Source organism: Microtus oregoni, unplaced genomic scaffold (assembly GCF_018167655.1).
Source record: "Microtus oregoni isolate MIOR12 unplaced genomic scaffold, Mior012 000000F_ref0000247, whole genome shotgun sequence".
NCBI lineage: Eukaryota > Metazoa > Chordata > Mammalia > Rodentia > Cricetidae > Microtus > Microtus oregoni.
This window is the reverse complement of record NW_024543059.1, coordinates 45,438,999-45,453,947: the sequence shown is the minus strand read 5'-3', so window position 1 is coordinate 45,453,947 and position 14,949 is coordinate 45,438,999. Positions and strand designations below refer to the sequence as shown.

Genomic DNA, 14,949 nt, shown 5'->3' with positions numbered 1-14,949 from the left:
CCTCCAACCAGTCTTTAAGGCTCTGTAGACCCTCTTCACTGACTTTACCTCTCACACCTGGGCGGGACTGTTTTTGAGCTCAGTTTTTGTCTTTTGGCTTCATTCAATGTCCTGGTATCAGGTGTCGTGTCTCCTCGGGCTTTTTAGCTCTGACCCCTGACTAAATAAGACAGAACTAAACCAAATACAACTATATACAATAATAACAAATAATAAATATAACAAACAATATTGAGAACAAAAGTTTTGCTAGACATTCTATCTCAAGGAGTCTAAATAATGTAGAGAGTAACTACAATTATATAATCTTCAACTCCGTCAAAGATCTGAGAAGGGAATAAATATTACTTAACAAACGAGATATATCCAAAATGTGCAACAATTGACAGAGACAACTGACTACCTGGGCAATCCTTCGGCAGCACATATACTAAAATTGGAACGATACAGAGAAGATTAGCATGGCCCCTGCGCAAGGATGACATGCAAATTCGTGAAGCATTCCTTATTTAAATTTCAAGATGTAGAGGCATAAATGAATGCAGACAGACTGTAAAAAATATATACAGCTTTAATGGGGAAATAGACTTACAGTACCACGGTTCCTGTGGAGAACAGGAAGCAGAAGGGGCAGCTGGGCGCATGCCCGGCAGATTTATAGGTAAATATTAGCCCGAGGCGGACACGCCCCCTAAGGCTGGGCTTAACCCTACACCTCTAAACCTATGCACCCCTTAAATAATCATCCAAAATGGCCACCCACTGACACCCTGGATTCTGACAATTATTAGGAACCTCTACAACTACTGCCAGTGCTCAGGGAAGCAGAGAGCGTCCCTATGTCAAGGTTTCTCTTATCTCTGCTCCAAGCCTTCTCTGTTCTGCTGTTCCCCCACTCATCTCCTTCTAGCTCTCAAGTCCGAACAAGAGGAAAACCTCCACTATTCCTGATTTTATTAACGCCCCCCCCCCCCCAGCCTCAAACCCACAAAGCCATTGCCTTGGAAAGAAAACACCTAATCCAGGCCCTCATAGTCCCCTCTACCAAAGAGAAGATTTGATCATCCCTAGGAATAGCTGGATTCTTACATACCTGGATCCCCTCCTTTCCCCTCCTTGCACACCCCAAAGATGAAGCAGCCTTTGACCCCTCATGTGATCCTTCCTCACTTCGATCACCAAATCCTCTCAGAATCTCCAGCATGCCCTCCTCCAGGCCCCTGTACTACACCTCCTAGACCCAACCTGCCCCTTCTCCCTCTCTGTAACAGAAAAAAAGATGGATATGCCCTTGGGATCCTAGGCCACCAACTGGGGCCTTCCTTTGTACCCATGGCATATCTGTCAAAAAATTAGACCTTACCATCCAGGGATGGGTACCGTGTATATGTGCTTTAGAAGCTGCAAAGCTCCTCATTCTTAAATTTAAAAAAAAAAAAAAGCTAACTTTTGGGTCACCTACCATTGTCTTCTCCCCAAACCTGTCCCACTTCTTAACATATAAAGGGTTAGAAACTCTGCCTCCTTCCTGGGTTCATAGTAGAAGACTTAACACTTGCTTTCCAAGCATGCCCACCACTCAACATCTCAAATCTTCTTCGCCATTCCACATCTCATTATTGCACTGAATCCCTAGAGGAGCTACTGCCCCATCCCTGACAATGCAGTAGGGCACATTGTGCTGGCTCATCTGTACCTGATAGACAGATGGCAGCTCCTTTGAAGGGGCCTGAAAAGCAAGCTATGCCATTGTGTCAGACACTGCGGTGTTTGAGGCACAGTGATTGAGGTTTGATAGACACAGGTACGGACGTGAGTATCATTACTCCAGAATCTTGGCATCCAAATTGGCCTTTTCAGGAGGCAGATGTTCAATTAATAGGAATTGGAACCCTATCTCAAGTAAAATGAAGCACGAGATGGTTTGAATGCATAGGGCCAGAAGGACAGAGAGGAAGGCTGAGGCCGTTATGTGGCTAATATTACAGTGAATCTATGGGGTTGTGACCTGCTACAACAATGGAATACCCAGATTAACATTTCTGCAGTCCCAGAAACTCATAAATCTGGGAAGGATATTATAAGGTACTAAACATAAAGGTTACCAGACCTTTAGAGGTACCAACAGCCCTACCTTTAAAATGGTTAACTGAGGAACCAATATGGGTTAAACAATGGCCATTAACAGAAGATAAACTGCAGGCTTTAAATGGCTGGTACAGGAGCTCACCACATTGAAGAATCAACAAGCCCTTGGAATTCTCCTATATTTGTTGTTAAATAGAAATCTGGTAAATGGAGAATGATGACAGATCTAAGAGCTGTCAACAAGGTAATTCAACAACTCCACCTGGATGACATGATCGTGATCGTGCTACTATAAGACTTGTTTTGGGTACCAGCGCTCAAGATGGTTCCCAGTTGATTAGCTGAAATTAGCACTTTTTCACCATGTTCTGGCCAGAAATCCAAATAGGAACCTCAGAAAAACACTACCAAATATTCAGAGACTATTTGCAATTATACCAGACAGTAATCTTGGAACTTAACCATCATTTTACTCTCACAGGATCCCATAGAAAGAACACTGCCCCCATGATAGCCGGAAGTAATTCTAGAAGATGACGTCCCCTCTCACAACAAAGTTTGTCATAGGTTTAGGGACATCATTTAGGGGTTGATTATAATTGGTATAGGATTGCGGGGAAATTATGTAAGCTCAGGGATCTCTTTGAAGAAAAAGGAAATTGAATGGTATAATAGATTAGTGTGAGCTTACTCACACTAATAATAATAGTGAGTAATGAGTGAATACTTGTGAGCTGTTATTATAGGCAATTTACACTGGTTTAGATCTTGTATATTAATACAAACTTAAATTATATTGACTATGTTACAATTTTTTGTCTACAATATTTGTATACCTAGGCAAAGTTATTTTGTCATATTGTATGCATGCATGCTTAAGACATCTTGTATATTAATACAATTTTAGGATACATTTATTATATTGCAATATACATTTCTACCTCTGATCAAGATACTTATACATTGTTTACATTTTGAGGTCATTGTCCTCATTTGTTGCATAGTTGTTTAAAGATTATTTAATATTCTAACATGAAGACTTAGTTTTTATATAGGTATTAAGAATTATAGGTCAATAGTCATCCATGTTTGTCATATTTATAATTAGACTAGCCAGGTTCTTTAGATACACAGAGATTGTGTAATGCTGCAGGTTCCGGAGCAGCTGCAGTGGTAGAAATACTGCAGGTCCCCAAGCAGGGGGCAGGCAGAAGGCATGAGTCCTGAGAGCAGCCAGTCCCAGGTAGGGATGGTGCACAAGACCACAAGAATAGACAGACAGATGGGCAAGCCATGAGACCACACTGCAGGACTCCAAAAGTGACTGGTCCTGGGCAGGAAGCCACACGGCGGGCAAGAGACAGAGACATGGAGAGACATACAATAAAGGTTGCATATTTATTTAGGGAATTATGGAGAGGAAAGGGAGAAGGGGAGATGAGCAGAGAGGCAGAGGGGGGAAGGGGCGAAGTGGGGAGAGGCAGAAGCTGCCTTTTCGAAAGGGAGATGGAAAAGGAAGAGACTCAGGCTGCAAGCAGAAAGGAAGATCTGCCTGCCTCAGTGGACAGGGCAGGGGGGAGGAAGTGGACGGGGCTTGTCTCTTAAAGGGACAGGACAGAACATTACAGATTGTATTCTACATAGATAAGTAATCTTCAACCACTTCAAAGAGCCATAGAATATGGCATTTAAATAACTTAGGGTTCTGTTGACACGAGACATGATTGCTCCTGGCAGCACTGATCTATTCTCGAGAGAATGTTGAGCCCTGAAGACACTCCACTTGGAGCTTGTTTTCTTCTTGGCAAAACTGGCCTTTAGGCAAGGAACTGCCTGCCCATGCATCAACCACCGACAAAATTCACAATGTCTGGACAGGACAAGCAGGATATAATAATAAAAATAATAATAAAAGACTGTCAAATCTTGTCAAAACAGGGTAAGACTGTTTTGAAAACTGTGTTGCCTCTAAAAATGGTCTGTCAGTTACTCTCGACCTTAGCCAAAGTTGGTTGCTCCAACATTGCAAATGAGGCGTTGAGTGATTGCCCAGGTAGCCCACTGTCTCTGTCATTTGTTGCACATTTTGGAAGTTGCTTGATTGCACTTCCTCCTTACTCAAGTAATATTATTTTCCTTCTCTGGTCTACAATGAGGTTGAAGACTAAATAGTTGTAATTACTTTCCTCTCATGACTTGGCCAAGTTATTTATAATACTTAAACTCCTTAGGATAGGATAATTATTGAAACATTTTTCACATGTTTCTTGCTTGATATTTTTTATGTTGGTTGTAATTCTTATTTTGTACCTGATATTTGTTCTTATTGCATATAATTTTGTATTAGGCTTAAAACTCTCTTATTTAAAAAAGGGGGGAGGTGCTGTAGGAATTCCTACAGTCAGTAGCCTTTAAGTTAGCTGCCCACTTGGGCATAGCCTCTTATACTATATATGCCGATGTAAAGCATGGGTCTGGCCTCTCTTCCGGCAGCGTGATTCAGTACCTGTTCCCTGTTCATACAGAGGATCGTGACCTGTGAGTCTACCCCCAAATAAATAACCCTTTATTATACTCAATTCTGAGCTAGTGTGGGATTTTTTTTTTTTAGCGTCCTTCTTCAACTGCCAGTCCCACCAGACCATCCATCATCTCTAAGAGATATTGCTGAGCCAATGAGCAGCTGGATCTGCGACCCTCGGAGGCCCAGACCAGTCTAACCCACTGCAGGACATCCTTGCATTATAGCCCACATCCCCACTGTCACCCCTTGACACTCAACAGATTCTGTCCTATCTACAGCAGCTCTTTTTTCCTAATAGCCAGACCCTGGCTCACTTAATCAAGGCCTACCAGAAGCCCAACCCTGAAGACTTACGCTTCTCAAGGGCTGTTACTCCCTCTTATAAAATCTGTCAAATGTCAGGCCCCAACTCCACTTATCACCGCCCACTTTTCCTACTCACCAGGCCAGAGACTCTCTTCCTGGAACTGACTGCCAACTTGACTTTATCCACATACCCAAAGTGAAATGTTCTAGGTACCTCCTGCTCTTGGTGGACTCAAATGTCTCCAACCTCCTCCAGGAGATCATTCTCTGATTTGGAATCCCTGCCTTCCTCCAGTCTGATGATGGTCCTGAATTCACCTCCCAGATTTCTCAAACCCTATCTGAAGCCCTCAGCATCCCTTGGTATTTCCATATCCTACACCATCCCCAGTCCTCAGGAAAGATAGAATGAACCTACTGCTTCTTAGAAAACACCCTTGTCAAGCTGCCACAGGAACTGCACCTTGCCTAGGTAAAAATCCTGCTTCTGTCCTTCTCAGACTATGGGCTCTCCCCAGGAGACAGATGCCTTTCCATCTTCCATTGGAGTTCATGTATGGACAGCTGGTTCTGACCCCTGCTTCACCCAAACCCTCACCTTGTCTCTTACTCTGTCATCTCTGCTCCCCCCATAGAACTTCACTGCCCACTGCCCACCCCAGACATATGCCAACTCCTGTCTGTACCCAGTCAACATTGGGAATCAGGTCCTTCTCTCCCCTCCAGACCAACATCCCTCACCTTTTCCCCCTAAATGACAGGACTCCTTCAAGGTAATTCTTGTACCCCCACAGTCACTATATTTGAGGGTCTCCCTCATTGAATTCACCTTTCCCACCTCAAGCTTGTTACTCTTACACCTCAAGACAATTTCTCCACAAATCAGTCCCAACAGGACCCTGCTCTGAGATAACCTTGTTCCTAGTTCCAGAAGAATAAGGCTCCACCCTGTGAGCGGTGCTCAACTCTACTGGACTGTAGTGATATTTTGTTTATGTTTTAACAAATAAAGCTTGCCTGAAGATCAGAGTGCAGAGCTAAGCCACTTGAGGCCGGGGAGTGGTGGCACACACCTTTAATTCCAGGACTCAGGAGACAGAAGCAGAGGGGTCTCTGTTAATTCAAGGCCCTGGGCTACATAAGATTGAATCTGTCTAAAAGAAACAGCTCACACAAAGGTGATTGTTGACTGAGATTTCCATCCCGTTTGGTTTTGTAGCCTTTCCGTCCCAAAGAAAAAACACAGAGGTCTACATTAATCATAAACTGGTTGGCCTAGCAGCTCAGGCTTTTTATTAATTAATTATTGCATCTTACATTAACCCATTATTCTTGTCTGTGTTAGCCATGTGGCTTGGTACCTTTCTCAGAAAGGGAGTCTCATCTTGCTTCCTCTGTGTCTGGGTGACAACTGCAGACTGAATCTTTCCTCTTCCCAAAATTCTCCTGTTCTTGTCGCCCCACCTCTACTTCCTGTCTGGTCGCCTCACCTATACTTCCTGCCTGGCTACTGGCCAATTAGCATTTTATTAAAAATAATTCAAGTGACAGGATAAAAAGACCATTGTCCCACAGCAGGTGATCTCAGCACCTGGGATTACACACATTTAATCCCTGCACTAGGGAGGTGGAACCAATCAGAGAGAGGAATATAAGGCAGAAGGAGACAGGAGCTCAGGGCAGTCTGAGGTTTGGTGGAGACAGATGGAGTCTGGAGATGCAGTCTGAGGACAGGATCACCCCTTCAGTTTGAGCATTTGTAGAAGTAAAAGAACTCTCTAGTGGATGGCCTCTCTGCTTCTCTGATCTTCAGTATTAATCCCTATATCTGGCTCTGGGTTTTTATTATTAAGACCAACTAGAATTCATGGTACATGTACATAGACTTTTTCTCCTTTCTCTCCTGTCTTCTTCTGTCCAGGGCAACTCTTATATATGGAGATTCAAGGTTCAAGAAACCTCCACTTTTAGCAAACAGTCCTTCCCCCCCCCCCCAAAAAAAAAAAACTGGGAAATTGCTCCATAGCAGGCTGTATGGAGCCAATTAAAATCCCTGTCTCCTCCGTATCCATTCCTTCTCCTTCAATCCATGACCTCTCACCTGCTTCCCCTGTGGCCAGGAAGACAGATATGGAGGCGGCACGTGCTGGTCTTGCCAAGGTCATGTGCCACAGGTGCATCCCCGCTCCAATCCCTCCTCACGGGCAAACTGGGGCCTTCACCTCTGTATCATGGACCCAGGGGGGAAATGGGTGTTATTGGTAAGCCCTGCCATTTCTTCAACACAGGATTAAATCCAGAGAAAATATATCCCTATTCCTCAACCCCTGGAGATAGGGGAGGCAGAGGAAGTGATTCCACATTCCTCCAAGATCATACATAACCTCTCTAACATCCCCTCTCCTAAAAAATACAAACCTGCCACTTTGTTTCCTGCTTCAGACTCTGACCTCAGCCTACCAGCTCCTTAATGTCACACTACTTGGCCACTTTTAGGGACTGTTGACTGTGTGTTCCGCCTGGGACAAGCTCACAACTGGCACTAATAGCCTCTTCCTCGTCAAACAACCTTACCTCACTATTCACTAACCGTCCAAGTCTGGTGTTGCCCATGATGCCTTACATTTTCAATATCACCCTCTTTGGCATGGCAAACTGCTTTATGGTGTCCGGGGCACATTTCTTAGACTCCAATAAAACCTTAGCCCTCGACGCCCGACCTCAGCCCTTGACGCCCGACTTCAGCCCTGGATGCCCAACCTCAGCCCCAATGCCCTACCATCCAGAGCACCTTGATTCTTTGTGATGTGGGCCCCAAGGCTCAAATATGTCCTGATGCTGTTTGGCAACCACTGACCAGACTGAGTTATCTCCCCAATTAACAGGTATTTTAAGGCATTTGCTGGTCTAAAGTTTGGCTCATTTAGTGGAGTGCTGGGTTAGCATGCACGGAGCACTGGCTTCCATATCCAGCTCTGCACAAACCAGGTGTGGCGACACATGCCTATCCTCCTAGCATTTTGCAAGAAGAGGCATAATTTAAGGTCACCCTCAATGACAGAGCAAGTAGGCAGCCAGTCTGGGTGCTCCTAAACAGCAAACCAAAAAGAAAGGAAAAACAAACAGTGAGGGAGCTGTTGGGTGCTGTGGGGTGGTCCATTCTGACGATGGTGATCAGGATCCTGCATGTACAAACAGTGTGGGAGCTGTTGGGTGCTGTGGGGTGGTCCATTCTGACGATGGTGATCAGGATCCTGCATGTACAAACGGTGTGGGAGCTGTTGGGTGCTGTGGGGTGGTCCATTCTGATGATGGTGATCAGAGCAGGATCCTGCATGCACAAACAGCGAGCTGTGGGTGCTGTGGGGTCATCCATTCTGATGAAAGTGATCAGAGCAGGATCCTGCATGCACACACACAGGTACACAGGGAGCTAAGTACCCACAGAAATGGAACTCCAAGTCCCCCAGTAGCAGGAGACATCTCTGATTCACCTCATTTTTTTTACATAGGTAGCAGGGCCTGAAGTTTCCAGATGTGTTCTCGTTCATACAAAACTGCCATACATATCTTACACGACACGGAGGTGCCATCATTGCCTCACTGAGCAAAGCCAAGACCAAGGCCACAGGTACGCACACTTGCCCCAGTTCACACTTGAGCCCTTCTCTTTATATCTGAGACACCCAAGGTCAGGAACTGAACAGAAAGGTGGCAGTCGCCCACGTGAGTTCCGGGGCACAGTAGGTGCTGGGTCCCAGAGACATTGGCCCAGGCAATCTCCAATTCAATCTCCAGGATACTTGCATATCCGTCTGCCACCACTAGGTGACAGTGCAGCGCAGGGGAAGCACACGGGGCAGAGCAGAGTATCAAAGAATTCCCAGGAAACCCCACCCACAGCAGCCTAGCATCTCCTGTTTCTTTCTCTAATCTCCAGGGAGAGGGTAGCAATCATTCCTGGCCTATGCAATGATAGGAAATTGAATCAGATAAACTGGGTGAAGAGCCCAGAGCCGTGCCTAAGAGAAGGTATTGAGGAGTTGATGGTGGTGATGATGATGATGATGATGGTCATAACTAAGCCATGTTGTTGTTGTTGTTGTCATTCTCAGTGGTGGTGATGGTGGTGGTTATGATGGTGGGGGTGATGGTGATGAAGGTGACGGTGATAATGGTGATAATAGTGATAGAGATAGTGATGCTGATGATAATTAATTCATGGTTGTCTTAATTAGAGTTTCTATTACTGTGATAAAACACCATGGCTGTAAGCAACTTGGGGAGGAAAGGGTTGATTTCACTTACGCTGTTACATCACTGTCCATCGTAGAAGGAATTCAGGACAAGAATTCAAGCAGGGAAGGAATCTGGTGTCAGGAGCTGATGCAGAGGCCATGCCAGGGCGGGCGGTGGGGGTACTGTTTACTGGCTTGCTCCTTGACGTTTCCTGTTTAGTGTGGTCCGTTTTAAGTTATCCCCCCCCCCAAAAAAAAACTCCTTAAAAATAACTATACTTAAAAACCTCTTAAACTTGTACTGGAAAGATGACTCAACAGTTAAGATCACTGGTTGCTCGCCCAGAGATCCTAAGTTCAATTTTCAGCAATTGCATGGTGGCTCACAACCATCTGTAATGAGATCTGATGCCCTGTCTGGCTTGCAGACATACAATGCAGGCAGAATGTATACATTAATAGTTTTTTTTTAAAAAAATATCTCTTAAATTCATATGAATACCAAAACAAGTTGTTGGATCATGGTCTGTGAATGAAGCTGTGTGTGTGTGTGTGTGTGTGTGTGTGTGTGTGCGCGCGCGCGCGTGCAATGGTCTGCTCTGTAACTTTAAGAGATAAGCCTCACCCACTCCACCACCACCCCCTGCCCCATCCACCCCGGCAAAGCTAATCTTCAGCTTCTAGCCTGAGCTTCCTTTTCCATCTCTTTCTTCCTTGGAGAGGCAGCTTCTGTCTCTCCCTTCTCCCACTTCTCCCCTTTCCCCTTCTGTTTCTCTCTCTCTCTCTCTCTCTCTCTCTCTCTCTCTCTCTGCTCTTCTCCCTTGTATCCGTCTGCCGCTTGCCACGTGGCTCCCTATCCAGGACCAGCTGCAGGTGGGCATGGTCCCGTGGTGTGCCCATCTATCTGTCTCTCCTCCTGGGACTGGCTGCACTGTCGAGGTCTCTCACCCACCACCCTGCCTGGGACTCACTGTCCCTCGTGGAACACTGCAGCCACTTGGGGAACTGTGTCATCCCTGCCTGGGACTGGCTGCTCTCAGGACCCGCTGCCTACTGCCTGCCACCACTTCAGGGACCTGTGGCATGGTGTCAGGACCCACTGCCCGCTGCAACCCTTGGGGATCTGCAGTATTTTATTAAACTATAACAATGGTGCTATAACTCAGCTGTTTCGTGGGTTTTCATGGTTTCCGCTATGGATAACAAGCCATCCATGTCTGTCTCCCCCCTGGGATGGATGCCTTTTAGAGGCCCTAAAACTCCAGGCCTTAATGCCCTACCTCTTCAGCTCCTACCCTCACTCAGATGGTGTCTCGCCAGCTTCACTTTTATGGGAGCTCTCTGACTACTGTCAGCACACAGGCAAATGGAAGGAGTTTCCTCAAACTGTCCCTGCCACTGCTACCACTGCCAACAAGATTGGTCAGATCCACGAGGCAGCTGTTTTCAATTCCAGCCTTTCGCTCCCCGCCACAGCTTGTGACATGGCGGATCAGGGACAGGGCAGAACACGCCTCTAGGTCTCTTATTATTAAGCTTAAAATCCCCGCAGCTCAAAAATCACGGTTTTTCCATCAACATGTGACCACTGCCATTTTGACTGAGGTCAGGTGACCTTACCATCATCTTAACTGAAGTCAGGTGACCTTACCACCATCTTGATTGAGATCAGGCAACTTCACTGCCATCTTGGCTGAGAGCCAGGTCAGGTGACCAAATCCCGCCATCTTTACTGAGGTATTCCCTGTCTGGTCCCTCAGTGCTGACTCTGTTGTATGTGTGTTTCATGCAGTGGCATGCCTTTGGTAGGGCCCACAAAGAGCATCCACTCACCCAATTCCTGTTTACCCTGTGTGTGTGTTCATACATGTAACTTAAATGCACCTGTGTTTACTATTAAATGTCATAATTGTCTGCCCATTATATCTCATTCCAGACTAACAAAGCAGCAAGTTTTGTGTTTTAAATTGGTATGTACTTTAAAGTCAATTACAACAATACTGTATATTTAATCCAACCCTGATTTAAAATATCTTAAGATGTTCTCTACTATTGCCAGTTCTGCTGTTAACCTTCTTCTGCAAGATATTTTTTTCTTCTTTCTGTCTTTTTACAAGTGTAAATCTTACCTGTTAAGAGCCAGTACACTCAAGCTCAGACCCAGCTCTTCAGGAAGATTATGTACTGTAGTTACAACTGATAAACAGCCCTCAACTGCTCATAGAACTGGGGAAAATGGCATTTAAATATTTAATTATTAAAAATACTTTTCATAATAAAAAGAGACAGCTTGGCTCCTAGAAGCAGCACTCTACTTCCTCCAAAGAAGACAGAAGACAAATGGGCACACACCAATGTCCATCTGCAATTCACTTCAAATGCCAAGCGCTGACCACTGGGAAAAGCTGCCTTTCATATAAACTGAAGATCTCCAGATGTGGACAGAATCACTAGAATCAACATCCCAGCTGCTCAAGTCAAGGTAGGCTAGTCTTCCTATAGATTTCTTAGCCCACAGGATCCTCTGGAGCCTGGCAGGCCCTGCACTTAACAGTAAAATACAAACATGACCCTGAAGAGTAGCTCTAGGTGCCAACCAAGTAAGTTCTCTGTCATTTTTTAATCAATAACTCAAGTAAAATTGTATGTATCCTTCTCAAAGATTTCTGATGCAGTTTGACAGCTGAGAGGCTTTGTCATTTTAAAGGACAACCTCAGCAGGGCAGCAGTGGCGTACACCTTTAATCCCAGCACTCAGGAGGCAGAGGCAGGCAGATCTCTGTGAGTTTGAGGCCAGTCTGACTACAAGAGCTAGTTCCAGGACAGGCTCCAAAAGCTACAGAGAAACCCTGTCTTGAAAAAAAAACCAAAAGAAAAAAAAAAAAGGAGGGCCGGAGGCACGGGGATAGAAGGAGCACCATGTCCGCGGAAGTCCCCGAGGCAGCGTCGGCAGAGGAGCAGAAGGAAATGGAAGATAAAGTAACTAGTCCAGAGAAAGCTGAAGAAGCAAAATTAAAAGCAAGGTACCCACACTTGGGACAAAAGCCTGGCGGGTCCGATTTCTTAAGGAAGCGATTGCAGAAAGGGCAAAAGTATTTTGATTCTGGGGATTACAACATGGCGAAAGCAAAGATGAAGAACAAGCAGCTTCCTGCTGCAGCCCCGGATAAGACAGAGGTCACTGGTGACCACATTCCCACTCCACAGGACCTTCCTCAGCGGAAACCATCCCTGGTTGCTAGCAAGCTGGCTGGCTGATTAAAAGAGCTGAACTGCAAAAAAAAAAAAAAAAAAAAAAAAAAGAAAGAAAAAAAGACAGCCTCACCAAACAAATTTCAGTAAAATACAAATACACGACCTGTAATTATAAAGGTGTGAGGATCTCTCTCACGCTGCCTTCCACAGTCTTCACAATACTTTTCATTTTGCAAAAAATATCTGTCACTGTCATTCTGATATAAACTTCTGTTTCCACAAACCCAAAAATATTCTTGTGAGTTCCAGAGAGCTGAATTGAAGGATCCATCTTAAACAGGTCTCAATTCCCTGATACTAAAAATTTTTTTCCTAAGCTTAACTTTGTCCTCTGTTCTGCCAATACCTTAAACAGGTGTAAGAGACACCAGACATTTTCATACCACAAACACCAGACAGGAACAAAGGAACCAGATACCCCAGGATGTGACCAGCACCCAACTTTCTCAGGTCCCCCCCCCCAAGACAATGCCCACAAATAAGCAGAAAGCAGTCTTGGGAATCTGCTGCCCCAACTCCTAAAGGCTAAAGCCTGTTGTGCCTAAACTCACGCCTTTTTATTATAAAAAAACAGATGGAAATGTAATAGTGTGCTCTGTTCCTTTAAGAGACAAGCCATACCCACTCCCTCCCCCATCCACCCCAGCAAGCTGATCTTCAGCTTCCAGCCTGAGTTCCTTCCTTTTCCATCTCTCTCTCCCTCCAAGAGGCAGCTTCTGTCTCTCCCTTCTCCCACTTCTCCCCTTCCCCCTTCTCTCTCTCTCTCTCTCTCTCTCTCTCTCGCTCTCTCCTCTTCTCCCCTTCTATCTATCTGTCTCTTGCCTGCCACATGGCTCCCTACCCAGGATCAGCCGCCTTCAGAGACCTGCGTCATGGTCTTGTGGTATGCCCACCCATCTGTCTCTCCTCATGGGACTGGCTGCCCTGTAGCGGTCTCTCACCCACGCCTGGCTCCCTGCCAATTGGGAAACTGCATCGTCCCTGTCCAGGACTGGTTGCTCTCGGAACCCACAGCCTGCTACTTCAGGGACCTGTGGCATGGTCTCAGGACCTGCTGCCCGCTGTAGCCACTTGAGGATCCTACAGCATTTTATTTAAACCGTAACAGTGTAAGGCAAATTCTGAGAGCTTGTGAGAAAACTCCAAGAAACAGACAAGAGTCTTGTGACCTCTGTTCCTCCAATGCATAGGTTGCTCTCAGAAAGTGCTTCCGTGTCCCTCCCAGCTGCAGTGAATAGGAGTGGGTTTGCTCCATCGTCTTACTATTATTCTGGTGATATTTCCAAGCATGGTTGTCCTCCTGACTCTATGCACCCTAAATTCATGTGGCCTTTGCTCATATGACCTTGCTTAACCCTCAGAAAATAAATTGTCTGATGCTCTGAATAAAATTAGCTATTGCATAAGACTTTAGCCTGTCTCATTTCTCGGTCCCATTCTCCCAGGTTCCTGCCACCAACTAGCACAGTAACACAAGCTGTATACATTAAACATACTATGATGCCAAGTGAACATCCTTGTGCCAAAAAAGAAGACTCAAAGCCACAGCAAATGAACAACCAATCGAATCTCTCAGAGAAAAGACCAGTCTGATGACTCCAAAGACTGTCTTCTGAAATCCGTTAGGTCTCACACCCAGGACAAAAAGCTGAGGTGCCTATTTAACGTATCAAAGCAGACCCAGATGCCAGGTTCCTCTGCATCCCTCTGTCCCTACCTGTTACAGGGCATGGCTGATACACCCTGCCCTCTACCCTGAACCCTCCAGCCCAGGAGCTGGGCTGCCCATCCCCCAGAGGCGCTTCCCTATAAAATCCAGCCATTTTGATTACCCACTATTTTTTACCTTGCCCTCTTGTTGCCCTCCCTCCCTTTCCCTTCCCCCCTTCCTTTCCCCTTCCCCTCCTCTTGTCCTCACATGGTTCAGGGTCAAGACCACTATAGGCTCTCTCAGATGTACAGGATCTGAGTGGAAAAAAGAAAAGGAAAGGAAAAAAGGGAAGAAAGAAAGAAAAGAGATGACTGCTCCTAGATATGGTGGAGAAGAAAAATTACTGCAGATAAAAGGGAAACATAGCCAGAGGCAGAGACATCTGGGAGAGTCCAGAGTGGACATGACCAGGCTGAGCTGGCCCATGTGGGAAGTCGGGGAGAGCTGAGATAGGGCAGCGATGTGTAGCAGTCAGGAGGCCAAAAGGAGTAAGTAACCAAAATAGTTGGATTGTACAGAGAAGAGCAGCCCAGGCCCCTGAGCTGGAGAGTTCAGGGTACAGGGCAGGGTATGCCAGCCAGCCACAAGGGTTCTGTGACAGGTAGGGGCTGAGGGATGCTGGGAGAACCTGGTGACCAGATACACTATGATGTGTTAGACTAGTACCTCAGCCATTTGTGCCGGGTTTGGAACTTAGCATCCCAGCCTTTTATTGTTATGTGAGTTTATGTCTTTTCTGAAGTCAGACAGCAAGGTAAGCTGTGTCTAGACCTAGTAGTAGCTCTAGAAAAGTGAGGCCTGAGGCCTGATTTTTACACATGAAGAGC

The 14,949-nt window shown here is 45.7% G+C and overlaps 1 protein-coding gene and 1 non-coding gene across 2 annotated transcripts; both read left to right on the top strand.

The window, feature by feature from the left end:
* The first annotated feature begins 405 nt into the window (after positions 1–405).
* Positions 406–513, top strand: LOC121454493. The gene has a single exon (XR_005975253.1). It is a non-coding gene; the product is annotated as a U6 spliceosomal RNA (small nuclear RNA).
* Positions 514–12,062: 11,549 nt separating this feature from the next.
* LOC121450675 (cAMP-regulated phosphoprotein 19) lies at positions 12,063–12,462 on the top strand. The gene has a single exon (XM_041655893.1). It carries the CDS (start codon positions 12,076–12,078, stop codon positions 12,412–12,414), a length of 339 nt encoding a protein of 112 aa, XP_041511827.1. The 5' UTR covers positions 12,063–12,075; the 3' UTR covers positions 12,415–12,462.
* Positions 12,463–14,949: the final 2,487 nt, after the last annotated feature.